The sequence below is a fragment of the Prionailurus bengalensis genome, chromosome D2, assembly GCF_016509475.1.
Source record: "Prionailurus bengalensis isolate Pbe53 chromosome D2, Fcat_Pben_1.1_paternal_pri, whole genome shotgun sequence".
Taxonomy (NCBI): Eukaryota; Metazoa; Chordata; class Mammalia; order Carnivora; family Felidae; genus Prionailurus; species Prionailurus bengalensis.
The window spans coordinates 70,706,777-70,723,660 of NC_057351.1; the positions used below are offsets into that span (position 1 = coordinate 70,706,777).

Sequence of the window (16,884 nt, forward strand, 5' to 3'; positions counted from 1 at the left end):
CTACTCTTCTGAGTTCTTTCATTTTGAAACATTTCTATATAAATATCCTTTCTCCAACACTTGGAAAATCAGAATGAGTCCCAAATTAAAGATATTGACCCTTCCTCTGAAATGACTAAAGATTTAATTACCTTTGTTCTCAGTGTTCGTAGTTCATCCATGCCCTCCTTAAATGTCCTCTTCAGATCTTCCAGTTCTTTTATTTTGGCATGATGCATCTTTTAAAAAGTTTAAAAGAAACCACAAATCATTATGTACCACACAAGATCTAAACGTTACTGCGTGTTCCTTCGAAAAGGCCTTATTATTCTCTTATTACATTTACTATAACATTATTTATTATTTCTCTCCCTCTGTATTTATTACACAATCCACGGTATGAAAAGAGCAAAGCCACTCACCTCTAGCTGGTCGGATTTTTCTTGCATCTGTTTTTCAAGTTCTCCTTTTGTGACTCTAAGCTTGGCATCCAGCTCATTTGATTTAATTTCTTCTGACTCCTAATGGAAAAGAAATGAAAAAAGTATGACTTAACTTTTAAAGTTTTATGCTTTGGAACGTGACAGCTTTTGCCATTGTTTACTGATTGTGAAATGCATACCTTACATACTAAAAAGGATTGCACTGAAAGGTTTTTAAGATGTCAATTCTGCACGAACAAGAATAGCACTTAAGATATGTAACATAACACAGAGTAGGTTTTATGTTATACGTTTCCGGTACTCTTCATTCTTCTGACATTTTCTAATGTTTTTATTTGGTTAAAACTTCCCTAATAAGATCTCTATTTAAGCTGCAAGTACTTTAACACAGGAAATAGTCTGCAATTTATTTAACTGTCCTACCAAATCCATTCCACACTACCAACACTGTAGATACAAAACGAGTACTGATATTTGGTGCAATTTTGTTACTAATCTATTTGAAAAGTTAAGCATACCTGATACGTTTTTATCATATCCTGACAATTTTTCCTTATCTGATCTGCTTCTTCCTTTGCTTGAGTTAACTTTGTTGTTGTTTCTTTGAGTTTATCTTTGGTTTCCTGCATTGACAAAAGACAGTGTGAGACAAGAAAAAAATACATAGTGGTCTCTGCCTTGGTCTTTGACACAAAACTCCTAAAACCCTTGTAATATCCTAAGTGATAAGAACACTAGGAGCATTTCTTGTTGCAATATTGTTTGTGTGTGTGTGTGTGTGTGTGTGTGTGTGTGTGTGTGTGTGTGTGTTTGGGCGTGGAGCCCAACGCAGGGCTTGAACTCACAACCCTGAAAGTAAGACCTGAGCTGAGATCAAGAGTCGGACATTTAACTGACTGAGCCACCCAGGCAACCCACTGCAATACTGCTTTTGGCCTCTGCTCCTGACATAGAGCTCTTGAAACCCCTGTAACTTCCTGAGTGACAGGAGTGTCTTTTGTTCTAATGAGACAACTCTAGGTGGGCTCCTGGATGAGAGCTGGTCACCAAAAAGACCATGTCATGATTAGAAGCCAGGAATTTTTAGCCCCCAAAGAAAGCTTGAAGATGGAGTTGACGATCCATCATGCCTACGTAACAAAGCCTCCATAAAATCCCAAAGTATGGGGTTCAGAGAGCTTCCACGCTGGCAAGTACGACCACACTGAGAGGGTGACGCCCGCCAACTCCATGGGGATGGAAGTTCCTGCGCCTGGGACCCTTCCAGACCCCACCCTACACAGCTCTTCATCTGGTTGTTCATCTGTGTCCTTTATCATACCCTTTATAATACAGCAAACATGTATTTCTCTGAGTTCTTTAAGGAAAATTTCCAACCCAAGGAGGGGGTGGCTGCAACTTCTGATCTATAGCTGGGTGGTCATAAGCACAGGTGATAACATCTGAAGTATGTATGTGGCAGGGGGTGGTGGGCATTCTTGTAAGACCGAACCCTTAACCTGTGGGATCCGATGCTACCTCCAGGGAGATGTGTCAGAGTCGAGTGAAACTGTAGGACACCTAGGTGGTATTCACAGAGAATTACTTGCAGGGAGGGAAAACCTCCACACATCTGGTGGACCAGAAGTGTCAGAGGTCAAGTGTCTTGTGTAAAAGTAAAGGAGATTCACAGGGAAGAAAGACACAGCAGGGAGAACTGGGTTCTTCCCTACACTGGGGAAGGAAAACATTGTCCCTCACAGACAGCGACAAGGTTGAGCACAGTAACGTGATGAACGGTAAGAACAATGATCAGAGTAGAGAAAGTTCTTGTCTTGGCACTGCCACTGAGGGGTCACATATTTTCTAGAAATAACACTTTATGCTTCTGACAACAAATAAAGCGGCCTAGGCAGTTAACTGATAGCCATAAAATCAAGTTAAATTTGACAGAGTTTTAAGTAAATCGCTACAAGTAACTAACATGATAAGCCAAGACGAACACAGCGTTAAACAGCTCTTTGCGCACACACAAAAGACAGTTGTTTCACAGCCATGGTATCTATTCGAAACTGTCTTACACATCCACGCTGTGATTTGGTTTCTGTTCCTAACCACTCTCCTGAAATAGCAATTCTGAAGGTTTGGACGGACTACTCTTACCAAATCCAACTACTTTCTCTCATTTTTAATTCTTGACTTACCTGCTCCAGTTCTGACCCCTTCTGACTCTTTGGATAGCCTTCCTCTGTTTCTACTACAAGACAATATACTGTTTTTTCCCTCTTTGCTGTTGCCTTCTCTGTATCCTCAACTGGCTTCCTGCTTCCTGTGGCAATTTTTCAGATACAGCCCTGCTCTGCAGCTCATTTTCCAAAGTTCTCCTTCAGAGCACCCATCCAGTCCCATGGTCTGGGCTATCCTGTGGATTTGAGACGAGGGTTTAGGTATGACCTCCTGGTAGCTGCTATTCCGAAGGGGGTAGATGCTATTCTGCCTTCCCATAGACAGAATCCGGGGCATCATAGGGTATAACAATGTATACGCCGTACTGTAGCTTTCGTGTTCCCCCCTTTGAGTACACAGCTTCTGGACAACCCCCGGCTTAGTACTTGCCACATGCGTATTGTTCAAGTATATTTGCTGAATCAACAAGGAATCACTAATATAAACTTTCTGCTGTAGGTAGGCCAGTCTTGCTAAACATCAAATACTCATCTCCCATTTTTCCTTTTTTCTTGTTGTTCCTCCACTTTGAACGTCTTTCTCTTCGTCTTTTGAACCACCTAAATTGCACCTATCTTCACACACCGCTTCTCTCATGTCATTTTTTATTATAATCTCTCATACAATTAAGTACTTAGCTAGATACTTCCAGTTGCTGGTCTTCTAGTAAAAACTTGGTTTGGATTAAAACTCAGCATCACTTCGGGGCGCCTGGGTGGCTCAGTCGGTTAAGCGTCCGACTTCAGCTCAGGTCATGATCTCATGGTCCATGAGTTCAAGCCCCGCATCAGGCTTTGTGCTGACAGCTCAGAGCCTGGAGCCTGCTTCAGATTCTGTGTCTCCCTCCCTCTCTGACCCTCCCCCATTCATGCTCTGTCTCTGTCTCAAAAATAAATAAACATTAAAAAAAAAATTTAAAAAAACTCAGTATCACTTCTAAAATACAAATTATTTGGAGAATTTTTCAAACCTTGTTTGTTTTTTTTTAGTATCAGAGTATTAGCTTGAAGAGGGGAGGGGAGAGAAAAATCGTTCATATATTTTTTCCCCACTTTCATATCATCAATAACTGAAATAGCTAGGCACACAGTAGGTACTCCACTCAAAAAACAGCAATTGAGAGATTCCTATAATGCTAAATCATTATTAAATAAATAATCGAATAAAATAAGTTTGGTTAAGGTATTATGCTTCACTGATGCAGTCACTCATTCTGTGTTCACACTGCCATGTGAGGCACTGTTCTAAGCTTTGGGGAAATCTTACTGGAAGACAGTTAAAATCTCTACTCTCATAAAGCTGGTATTCTAGTGATGATCATAAATAATACATAAAATACATAAGTAAAACTACGTTATATTAGATAGTGACAAGTGTTAGGGAGTAAAAATAAAGGGCACAAGCAAGTCTGAAGGGAGGCATGAATGTTGAGAGAGCCAGGGAAAGTGACACTGAGAGGTGACAGATGGGTAAAGACCTGAAAGAAGTGAGCAAGAAGAGTCGCTAAAGGACTGGATGCGGTGACTGAGAATTCAAGGACAATCCTCAGGTTTTGCGCCTGGGCAACTAGAAGACTGGACTGCCATCTACTGAGAAGGGAAGCAATGGAGGGCGGGCACATTATCCACGGAGTTTTAGACATGTTCAGTTGAAGATGCCTGTGAGTCATCCCAGATGTCAGATGCCAAACAGCCATTGGACTATATGAATCTGGAATTCTGTGTCCAAGTTACAAATCTAGGAGTCACTAGCATAGCTTTTAAAGTTTCATGTTTTTCGAGTCCACCAATCTTGTCTTCTATAGTATCTAATCTTGTTAATTCTGCCCACCGTATTTTTCATCTCAGACGTTACATCCATTTCACCTTTCATGTCTCTACTTTTAACATACTCATGCTTTTATTTACCTTCTTGAATATATGGAGTATATTTTTATAACAGCTGTTTTAACATCCTTACCTACTTCTTTCACCTAGGTCATTTCTGGCTTTGTTTCCACCAATTGATTTTTCTTTACTTCTCATTATAGGCTATATTTTCCTGCTTCTTTGCATGTCTGGTAATTTTTTATTGGATACCAGACACTGTCAGTTTTAAGTTTGTAGATCCTAGAGACTTCTGAGTTCAAGTATTTTGGGCTTTCTTCTGGGACATGGTTATTTGAAACAATTTGATTTGAGGTTTTCTTTCAAAGCTTTGTAAGATGGGTCCATAACAGACTTTGAATTCGGGCTAATTAGTCCCCACTGCTAAAGCAACACCCTTCTGAGGACCACTGGATGCCCTGTATGTTAAGAGCACTCTCTCTTGGTTGGGGGAAACGTGAACCACTCTTATGAGCCCCAGGAATTGTCACCCCTACTCCTTTCTGATAGTTCTTTCTCCACCTCTTTCTCATACACATATACTGATTAGTACTGAGCTGAATGAAGAATTGAAGGGAACACAGTGCAAATCTCCAAATCTTTCTCTTCTCTGGTACTCTACCCTGTTTCCCATACTTCAAACTTTGTCTCCTCAATTCATGGAGACTTGCTGGGATCTGTCTGGGTTCTTCTTCTTTGCAGCAACCTGGAAATTCTCCATCTTGCTTGATTCCCTTCTCTCAGGGATCACTGTCCTGTGCTGCCTTTGTTGTCCCAAACCTAAAAACCTTCATTTCATATATTTTCTTTTTTTTTTTAATTAAGTTTTTTAAGGTGGGAGGCTAAACTGAACCCTGTTACTCCATAATGCAACAAATTATAGAAGAGTTACAGAACTGAACATATACTTCTACTATGTGAGGTAACAGTAAAGCTAATTAAAAGTGAGCACTAGCTTCTAATTAGTGGGCTTTATAAGTTAAACCATACAAGAATGAAGTTATCACTGACAACATCTATGCTCCAGTGAGATTATTTTATCCTGGGACCAAGTAGGTAAATAGGTAGCAACCAGGTAGGTGAACGATTATATGAGGTACACTGTGGGGAAAGTCCTTCACTACACTAAAAATAAAAGGCTTTTGTTTTTAGAAGCTAGGCGTTAAAAACACGTTTCAATTTAACTTCCAAAGGAGTTTCAGAAAAGGAATAAGTGAAACTATTTCTATTGTCTGATCCAATTGATAATTCTACTGATGAAGGAGCTATCCGATCTAACTAAGACTTAGTTTCTGGTAATACCTCTGGAGGCCTGCTCAGCGGTTAATGATCACAGTGAATCCAGTAACATCCAGAACTTCAATATTAATACCTAGGACTGGGTGGGCAGAAACTAGAAATTGGAAAGGGTGCCTGGAGAAAAACTTACAAGAGTCCTGGCTCTTGTTCACAATTTAAAAGGTGGCCTATACTGCCTAGACGGTCATTAAATCTTTGCATCCTTTGATCTAGAGATGCCACCTCACATCTACTAGGTAAATACGTATAACAGGTAACCAGGATCCCATTCCAGACACTCTCTCAAAGCAATTACTGTGTCCTCCATGGCTTTTACAGCATCCATATTATTTCATACAGTGCTGTGCACAGAGGAAGGCCCAGTTAAACACCTGCTGGTTAATAAATGCCTTAAAAAAAAAAACTGGTTAATTTCTAATTTCCACATACTAGGTCAATATGCTTATTTTCGTTTTCTAGCAATCCATACCACGTGACCTCATTATGTCAGCCTTAAACTAATTCTCTAACCTACTTACAAAGTATCTGGTTTCATCTCACCTCAAAGCTGCCATTAAATATCTATTATTACCAATTTTTTAACACATATGGTCACAGAAGACCAAATGTTAGCCTTTCACTTTTCACGCTCCAATGCTAGTATTCTAATAGGTTTCAGCATCCCATCCCTTAGGGCTAGAGATAATGAGGAGAAAAGTGCCACAGATATTAGATATGACCCACTATTATATTCAGATCTTGAAGCAATTTGGATAGTTTGGAAATCATTATCATGATGTAGGATTTGGAATTTTAATTCTTCATTCTGTAACTGAAAGTAAAGGGAAATTTTAAATGATTTACAGCCCTGCCTGTGTGAACGGCAAGGATTTCCGATCCTAATTCCTTCTCTGCCTGTGTAGCTCGTCAACACTCCTGTGCGGATCAGCATTTAGCTCAGAACTCGAGGACAGCTGCCATTCTCTATTCTGTCACCACCGTCAACACTTCTCCCAACAGTTTTCTCTGACAATATTATATGCAAATATCCAAAGGTTATTAACAGTTCTACTTAGAATTATTTAGTGAGATAACCTATGATTATGGTTTTAAACAATATCATTAATCTTATTTTTGAAAACTTGGCAATTGTTATAAATAATACCGCTCTTCAGTTTAAATCCTATTTTGAAGTTGTTCTTTTACTTCACATCTATCATCTTCAGATTTTTATTAACTCTTATACCAGTTCAGTTGGTGCTTAAAATCATGGCATCACATACCAGCCTTTAGGATCACTTATCATTATATTAGTTTTTTTTAAATGATACTCATTAGGCATAATACCAATGCAATTATATTCATAGTAAACAGATATGGAAACATTCTTAAAATCTTTATTATACTCTTATTAAAATAAAAATTTATATTTATTTTTTAATTAAAAAATTGTATTAAATGTTCATTTTTGAGAGAGAGAGCATGCATGTGCATGCACACACGTCGGGGAGGGGCAGAGAGAGAGAGAGAGAGAGAGAGAGACAGAGACAGAGACAGAGACAGAGACAGAGACAGACACAGAATCTGAAGCAGGTTCCAGGCTCCCAGGTGTCAGCACAGAGCCCAACACAGGGCTCGAACTCCCGAACCGCGAGATCATGACCTGAGCCGAAGTCCGACACTTAACCAATTGAGCCACCCAGGTGCCTCTATTTTCTTTTATTTTTGAGAGAGCGAGTGGGATTGCACAAGGGTGCATATAAGCTGGGGAGGGGCAGGGGACAGAGGGAGAGAGAGAACATTAAGCAGGCTCCACACTTGGTGGCACACATGGGGCTCAATCCCACAACTCTGAGATTATGACCTGAGTTGAAGTCAAGAGTCAGATGTTCAACCGACTGAGTCGCCCAGGCACCACATAAACAAGAATTTATATTTCTTGATTATAAGAATCTTAGCATCACTGACATCCCTTTAAAATTTTCAGAGTTTACTTTTAATTTTTATAAATAACCCACAGACTCCCTTCTTTCCCCTAAATTTCTGACAATGTTTAATATTAAATATAGATATCAAAAAATGCTTAAAGAACAAAATCAATTTTGGATTTATAAACAATGAATGACAAAGTTTAATATTTTTAAAATTTATGATAAAATTTAATAGTGTAATTTAATATGTAAAGCATGCAAGGAAATACCTTTTCACAATTACCAAATATTTAGGCCCGACCTACTCCACAGAAGTCACTAAATTAAGCTTTATGCCTCATTAACTATTATTGCATTTGCTCTTAAAACTGGTTTTAATAATTTTTCCATTGCATTACAGTACTTACCTTGTGTGAATCCATTTCTGCTTTTAATTTGTTTTGTGCCCATTTTACTTTTATGACATGAGAGTTGATATCTTCTTTTAATTTGTCCATTTCTCTGGTGAGTCTAGTAGTTTCACTTTCCTAAAACAATATCACTAGGTCATATTTTTCACTTAAACAATCAACCAACTCTTTGTGTATCTTTTATGCCTCATCAAAATAATCAGTGCAATTAACACTGTATTTCAGGGGCTAGCATATTATAACCTACAAGCCGTAAACCTAATTTAAAGTTCAAATGATTAAGAGAGTAGTAAAACCCTAAATCAAATTAATAGACATAAGATGATTAACATTTACATTTTAACCAACTAGATACGTTGCAAGTACAAGTACACCTTCATGATTCTTCTCAACTGGCTGGCATTCAGGCAAAATACAAATTAAATTTTTCCAGAATTCCTGAGAACAATGACAACATTTCTGAACTAAAAGTTAATTTATAAAAAAAATAACATTCATCATCGAGAAATGATAATCCACTAGAAATAAGACCATGCCATGAGGCAGCTAGTTAACAGCAAGGACTCTAAAAAGCTCAGTAATTAAATCTTTTGGGGCAGCATCTAAGAAGAACATGATTTTCTACAAGAAAAATATAAATTCTATTCTATGATGAATAACTGTTACATTGAGATTCAGTCAAATTGTATACTTCTGGCTGAAAAATTGTTTACATCTTGATCATACTATGTATATATTTTACCAAAATAAAATGTTTTGAAGCAGAACTCTCATTTCTTCAACATATAGATATTAAAAGAGGACTTTAAAAAAATACCTGTCAAGAAAATGTTATTTGATAAACATGTGTCAATCTCATTTTTTCCCAGCAAAGACTTTTCGCAGACAAGTAATGAGATTCTTAGAAGGCAAACTAACAAAAACCACTTTATGTTTAATAGTGACTTAACCACATTAAGTTATGATTATTTGATTAAAGAAAAGCAAAAAGAATACATTTCAACTAAGGTACAACAGCACCAAGTTATACCTTTGTCTCATACAGCTGGTGCAACCGTCCTTTCTCCTGAGAGAGCTGCTTAATTTTGTTAGTGTTTTTCTCGGATTCTTTATTTGCATCTCTGAGCTTTCTTTCAAGTATCTCTTTTTCCTTTCGAAGGTCTAAAGATTCCTTCTCGCCTCTTACATACTTCATTACCATTGCTTCTTTTTCCTGGCGTGCCTCTTCACATTTTTTGTTGGCCTTTGAAAAAATATCCAGCATTAATAAAACTTTTTTTGCAAAACAAAATCAAAATCAATCAAAATAAGTAATACTTGGGGCACCCGAGTGACTCAGTGGGTTAAGCATCCAACTTTGGCTCTGGTCATGATTTCACAGTTCATGAGCTCGAGCCCCACATCTGACTCTGCCCTGACAACAGATCAGATCCGCTATCTCCCTTGCTCTCTGCCCATCCCCTTCTCTCTCCCTCCCTCTCAAGAACAAATATTAAAAAAATAATAGGGGTGCCTGGGTGGCTCAGTCAGTTAAACATCTGACTTTGGCTCAGGTCATGATCTCATGGTTCGTGATTTCAAGTCCCATGTAGGGCTCTCTGCTGTCAGCACAGAGCCTGCTTCAGATCCTCTGTCCCCCCCCTCCCCGCCCCCCGCCCCTCCCCTGCTTATGCTCTCTCTCAAAATAAATAAACTTTAAAAATAATTTTAAATAACAAAAAAATAATAAGATAAAATTTTTCTACAATATCACCAATGTATTTTTTGGGGTTTTTTTGCACAACATTCTCAGGCCTGTGTCATGAAATTTTTAAATGAAAGGAAAAATTCAGAATTATAGAAAAAAGATACAGCCAATAAATTACTATCACTACTATTTGCTTTTACTCTTTCCTCTTCCTTTTACTTTGGCTGACATAGTTACGGTTTCCCGTTTACTCCTCCAGATCCACTCTTCCACTCTTTCCTATCCCACCCTGTGCTTTGGGAAGATGACTGTCATGGACCGAATCAGTAAGTTCCCTTGCCCTCATACTTCCAGCTGGGTTCAGTCAACGGGAGGCATTAGGCAGATCAGAACTACAGGCAAAGAGTGAGATCTGGCTCCTCCAGAGTCACCACAGGTTCGCGGAAGGCCACTGTCTGTGTCAGGTGTCCACACTATACAACTAACCCTTCTGAGTTGCATTACCTGCTCCCTCTCCTTATTCCTTTAGCCCAAAGAGTAACAGTGGCTCCTCTAGCATCTCAAGACCCCGCATTTTCCTTTGGGTCCCCTAAACCTTGTGCATACTTTTTTGTAAAGAGTCCTTTCATTACATTCTCAAATCGGCAGTTTCTGTTTTCTGCCAGGACCCTGACTATATGCCTGACAATTCCTAAAATCTAAAAATCTTAGCTCCCTTGCTAACTGTAGGCTAATGAATGATCATCTGATTTCTTGTATATGAAAAACTTTTCTAAAGTTTTTCACTTATTAAAAAAATATCTAGGGGCGCCTGGGTGGCTCAGTCGGTTAAGCGGCCAACTTCGGCTCAGGTCATGATCTCGCGGTCTGTGAGTTCGAGCCCCATGTCGGGCTCTGTGCTGACAGCTCAGAGCCTGGAGCCTGTTTCAGATTCTGTGTCTCCCTCCCTCTGACCTCCCCCATTCATGCTCTGTGTCTCTCTGTCTCAAAAATAAATAAACGTTAAAAAAAAAAATACCTAATTGGATTGTGATATCTATATACTCTCAAAATTCTGTTAATATAAGCCAGTACTCCATATTCTGAAGTTTCATGCAATGAAAACTTCTACAGATAGCCCTTCATTTAAGTAAATTTACACTCATAGCTTGCAAATATGATGGAACACATATTTATGTTATAAAAGATGAAACCTTAAACTTTAGGGCTTTTCATTGGCATCTAGTGGTAAATACCAACTGATACTATAACTGAATTGAAGAAGATATAACGTTAAAGAGAATGTAGGTAAAGCTACCATGGTCTGATGAAAAGTACATGACAAAGAACGTTTCATGAAGTTCTGCTATAGCTGATAAGCACATCTAGTAGACACTCAGAATACTATACGAATACTTTTCAAAATTGTCCAATTGGGCCCCGCCCCCCCACTGAAATAACCTGTTAATTTTCAGGAAAAATTAAGGGAAATATTGGAATAGGAATGTCAGAGATCCCTGAGGATTTCACGATGTAATTGTGGACAAGGACTGAGAAAACTGTGCTGGAACTGGTTAACGGAATTAGCTATATTTTTAGATAACTGAATAACTGTTCTTAGGAAAAGCAATTAATGATAATATCAACTTAAAAAGAAGTCTAGTTTCATAAGTTGATGTTCAGATAATGTATTAGCTTTTGGAAACACAAAGAACAAGTTGTGGCTTCTGTCCCAGAAAAGCTCATTATCTAGGTATGAATAACATATAAACAAAATGTTTACACGTTATATAAACAACATATATACATATAACATGAACAAAAGCGCAAATGCCTAGTTGTATAAAATAGCATAATTTTTTTGAGGATATCGACATTTTGGAGGATTTAAATTTAGCATGTTGGTTGGACTGGGGTGGGGGGAAGTGGTTATGAAACAGATTTAATTAGAGATTAAATCTTCAAAGGAAGAAGGGCTTCTCTTATCATGCTAATGAGTTGAGATTTTATCCTACAGGCAATGGGAAGCCAAAGGATTTATAAATCAAACCTTTTATTAAACAAATTAGTAAGATAACTGGTGGCAGGATGGTAGCTTCGCTGAAATTGAGAGATGGGAAGCAGAAAAACCAGAAAAAAGACAATTAAAATAAAGTCAAATATTATGAGGTTCTTGACTATGCGAGGGATGTCCTGTTACTCGGTCATCCGTGGATCAGCTGCGAAGGAATAATGTGGGGTGCTGAGTGTTCACATTTCTAGGTCTCAACCCAGATGATGGCAGCACCTACTTCCCAGGACTGTTGGAAGTATTAAACAAGATCATACAGTAACTATTGCTTAAGCTTCCGCAAAAAGTCTGTCCATTTAGGGTACAGATAAAGGAAGAGGAGCCAGTAAGTCTTTGGATTTGACCAGTTTAAGATATTTATCACTGACTTGGATAAACACATAGAAAGCATGAATAAGATAATCAATAGGATTCAATAGCCAGTTAAAATTAAGATAAAATGTAAGATGTTCTGGTCTCAAAATATGGTAGATAAACCATCCCCATCTAAAACACCAAAAATTTAGATGAAATACAACAAATATTCTTTTAATAAACAGTTGAGCTCACAACAAAGTAGGAGAAACCCCCAGGGCCCAAGAAGCTAAGGGAAGCAGGAATCCAGAATGGTATGCTAGGCCTGAATTCTTCATTGCCCTGTGGACATTTCCCAATCCAGGAATGGGGGTATAAAGGGAACATGCTGTAAGTCCTTGAGAATTTATAATATAAGCCTACCCTCTTGGAAGTTTGAGGTTCGTATTCATTCTACCTGCAGTCCGAGAAATGGAGAAACCTCAAGCTGGAAAATTAAACTGGGGAATGTACTGTGTGTGCGTAAACAGGTGCACACTCATGCTGGGAATCTACTTCTAAATAAAATTTAACCAGGTTTGGTGACTCTACATGAAGGATAAAATAGTGTTCATTTTACTATTCTTTCATCTTTTCTACAGGCTTAAAAATTTTCAAAAAGTTGACAGGAAAAGGTAGGGGTAAAAAGGAATGAAGCAGATCTATAAATATTTAAATGAAACGAATTCCAAAATCTACACCATAATACCCACTTCGTAGGGTTGTTGTGAAGATTAAATAAGTTGTAAAGTGCTTTGAACGTGGCCTGGCCCATAGCTAAATCTCAATACATTAGCTAATGTTAATAACTTCACCTATAGTTTTCATCATTATAGAGAGAACAATTACATAGTAGTGAATGCAGCATGTTGCCAATTATTTTAAAAAGGGGGGATGGAAGGAAGGAGAATACACACATGCTTGTCTAGGCAAAAAACATTTGGGGAAAATACACAGGAAACTGGCATCAATGGTTACCTCTGGGAAGGGGGAAAATGGGAGAAAATGTTTGGAAGAAGCCTCATTTTTTACTGTTTGAATTGTTATTGTATATATCCAACTACTATTTTGTTTTTATTTGAAAATATAATAAACTCTAAAGAATACATTTTTGAAAAAGCTTCGTGGTTCTAATTATCAGTTACGTTTGAGTCTACCAAAACCAACAAATTCTTAAGGTCTCATCCTCTATATTTCTCTTCAATTAGTACAAAAAGTTTGAGAGCTGAGAGCATAGATTTTAAATCATCATATTGTAAAGAATCACAGAAATAAAGGTTGAGGACCAACTGTTTGCTGAAGTTCTTCCAGAAAGCTACCTATGATAGTAGCTTTAGGGCAGAAAGAACAGGATCCATCTCACTGACAGTGTTAGCAGGCAGGTAACACTTTCTGATTCAATTCACCATAAGGACCAATTGTTAGGCATTATGCTAGGTTTTATGAATAGAGAAATGAAGATGACTAAGATCCTATACTTAAGAGTGCAGGCAATAATAACACAAAAACAATACTTAAAATGATCTCTTCTGAAATCCATATATACCAGCTCAAAAAGATTACCAAAATGAATTAAGTAGGAAACCCCCCAAAAAGATATACAGTAAGATTCCAATCAAGTAGGAGGAATCAGGGGGCACCTGAGTGGCTCAGTCAGCTAAGCATCCGACTTTGGCTCATATCATGATCTCACAGTTTGTGAGTTTGAGCCCCACGTTGGGCTCTGTGCTGACAGCTCAGAGCCTGGAGCCTGTCTTCAGATTCTGTATCTCCCCCTCTCTCTATCCCTCCCCTGCTCACGCTGTCTCTCTCTCTCAAAAATAAATAAAACATAAAAATAAAAGTAGGAGGAATAAGTATATGAATACATACACATAAGCTTGTGTGACATACCTATGTATGTGGTAAGATACATAACCAAAATATTAATAATTACTACAGAACAAGGAGTGGGATATAAAGGGATTGGGGGCAGGAAGAGAGAAGTACAAATGAAGGAGGACTTTCACTTTTTTTTCTATATACTTCCTTAATTTTAAAAATATTTTTGTAGTTAGCATGTATTTATGCATTGCTTTAGCATTTTTTAAAAAGATCAATTACCTATTCTTAAGATACCACTGATACTCAAAACAGTCTAACAAGTTAGTTTATAATAAACAAGAAAGAGTCACCAGAATATGAAGTTAATAATGATATTGATTTGCAAAATACCTGTTCCATTCGATGGGCCATCTCTTTATGTAACTGCTGAACTGCATTTTTAGCTGCAATGTCTTGAGCTACTAGTTTATCTTTGGAAGCTTTAACTTCTTTACTAAGTTCCTCTATTCTTGATTCTAACTGAAAAGAAAATTATTTCCAGTTATTTTCATAGCTATACCAAGTAGGCCACCAACACTTTAAATAAATATAAACAATGAAAAGGAACACAGAGGAAGTAATGAATATATCAAACACAGAAATCAAAAGTAAATGTTAGCGATAATTCTAAATCTCATTAGAAGTAAGTAAGTATAAAGCTGACACAGATTCTGGTAAGATGTATATAGTAAGCTCCAGAACAATCACTAAGGAAATAAAAAAATATAGTGAAAATATGAAAGAAATTTAAATGTTACATATTTACTTAATGCATAAGAAAGCAGTAAGGGGAGAACGGGAACAAAATAGACATGATACATATAGGGAAAAAATGGCAGACAGAAATCCACTGTCAATAACAACATTAAGTGAGATTGTGTTAAATAATCACATCAAAAGGCAGAGATTATCATACTGGAATAAAAAAACAAGATCCAACAATATGCTATCTATAAGAGGGATTTTAAATTCAAAGATTCAGACTAAAAGAAAAGGATGTAAAAAGATACAGCTTGCAAACAACCATAAGAGGGGTGGATATACTAAGATGCAAAATAAACTAAAAAAAAAAACAAACGTTACCAGAGATAAAGAGGAATATTTCATGATGGTTAAATGGACAATCTATAATAATTCTAAGTATATATGTACCTAATAACATAGCACCAAAATACATGAACCAAAAACTGACAGAAATGAAGAAGGCAATTGATAGTTGGAAACTTCAATACTTCAATAATGGACAGAAGTATACAGAGGATTCACAAGGAAATAGGAGACGAGCAAAATTATAGAACTGGATCTAACACATTTATACAACATTCCACCCAACCAGAGAAGAATACACATGCTCATCAAGTATGCATGGAACTTTCTCCAGTACTGAACATATGCTAGGTCATAAAACAAACCTCTATAAACGTGAAAGACTGAAATCATATAAAGCATGTTCTTCAACCAAAATGGAATGAAACTAGAGTCAATAACAGCCAAGTAATCTGAGAAAATCACAAATATGTAAAAATTAACACCTCAATAACTAATGGAAGAAATCATAAGGAAAATTAGAAAATACAAGGTGGTGAATGAAAATAAAGACACAACATACCAAAACTTTAGGGTTGTATCTAAAGCAGTCTTTAGAGGGAAGATTATAGCTATAAACACCCCTATTAATAAAAAAGAAAGATCTCAGGGAGCCTGGCTGGTTTAGTCAGTAAAGTGTGCAACTCTTGATCAAGGGGTTGTGTGTCTGAGCCCCACGTTGGGTGTAGAGATTACTTAAAAATAAAATCTTAAGGGGCGCCTGGGTGGCGCAGTCGGTTAAGCGTCCGACTTCAGCCAGGTCACGATCTCGCGGTCCGTGAGTTCGAGCCCCGCGTCCGGCTCTGGGCTGATGGCTCGGAGCCTGGAGCCTGTTTCCGATTCTGTGTCTCCCTCTCTCTCTGCCCCTCCCCCGTTCATGCTCTGTCTCTCTCTGTCCCAAAAATAAATAAACGTTGAAAAAAAAAAAATTTTAAAAATAAAATCTTAAAAAAATAAAAGAGGCGCCTGGGTGGATCAGTCTGTTAAGCGTCTAACTCTTGATTTCAGCTCAAGGTCATGGTCTCGCAGTTCGTGTGATCAAGCCCTGTATCAGGCTCTCCGCTGACAGTGCACAGCCTGTTTGGGATTCTTGGTCTTCCCCTCTCTCTGCCCCTCCCCTGCGTGCACACATGTTCTCTCTCTCAAAAATAAACATTAAAATAAAATAAAATAATAAAATAAAATAAAATTAAATTAAATTAAAATGAAATGAAATGAAATGAAATGAAATGAAATGAAATAAAATAAAATAAAATAAAATAAAATAGAAGATCCTAAATTAATAATCTAAATTTCTATCTTAAGACACTGGAAAAAGAAAAGGAAACAAAACCTAAATAAAGCCAGCAATAGGAAAGAAATAAATATTAGAATGAAAATTAATGAAATAGAAAATAGAAAAACTGAAAATTCAACAAAATGATTCTTTGAAAAGATTAACAAAATTGACAAACCTTTAGGGAGACTGACCAAAAAGAAGCTGGTGGGGGGCGGGGGTCTTCTCAAATGGAAATGAAAGAGGGGCACACAGATCTTACAGAAGTAACAGAAATAAAACAGTATGAATGAATACTATGGCCAATTTAACTTAGATGAACTAAATGGATAATTCTTAGAAAGCCACAAACTACCAAAACTGGCTTAAGAACAGAAAAAAAACAAAATCTGAAGAGACCTATAATAAGTAAAGAGACTGAATTAGTAAAAAAAACAAACAAAAACCTGCCCACTAAGAAATATTCAAGCCGAGGAGA

The 16,884-nt window shown here is 37.4% G+C and overlaps 1 protein-coding gene across 1 annotated transcript in view; it reads right to left on the reverse strand.

Moving 5' to 3' along the window:
• Positions 1–16,884, reverse strand: part of CCDC186 (coiled-coil domain containing 186) — a 55,121-nt gene that overhangs the window by 16,343 nt on the left and 21,894 nt on the right. Inside the window, exons 4-9 of the mRNA XM_043597603.1 lie at positions 14,396–14,524; positions 9,142–9,354; positions 8,109–8,228; positions 941–1,045; positions 402–500; positions 132–218 (exon numbers count right to left, since the gene is read on the reverse strand). Of these exons, the coding sequence (XP_043453538.1) occupies positions 132–218; positions 402–500; positions 941–1,045; positions 8,109–8,228; positions 9,142–9,354; positions 14,396–14,524 (753 nt within the window). The remainder of the gene's footprint in view (positions 1–131; positions 219–401; positions 501–940; positions 1,046–8,108; positions 8,229–9,141; positions 9,355–14,395; positions 14,525–16,884) is intronic.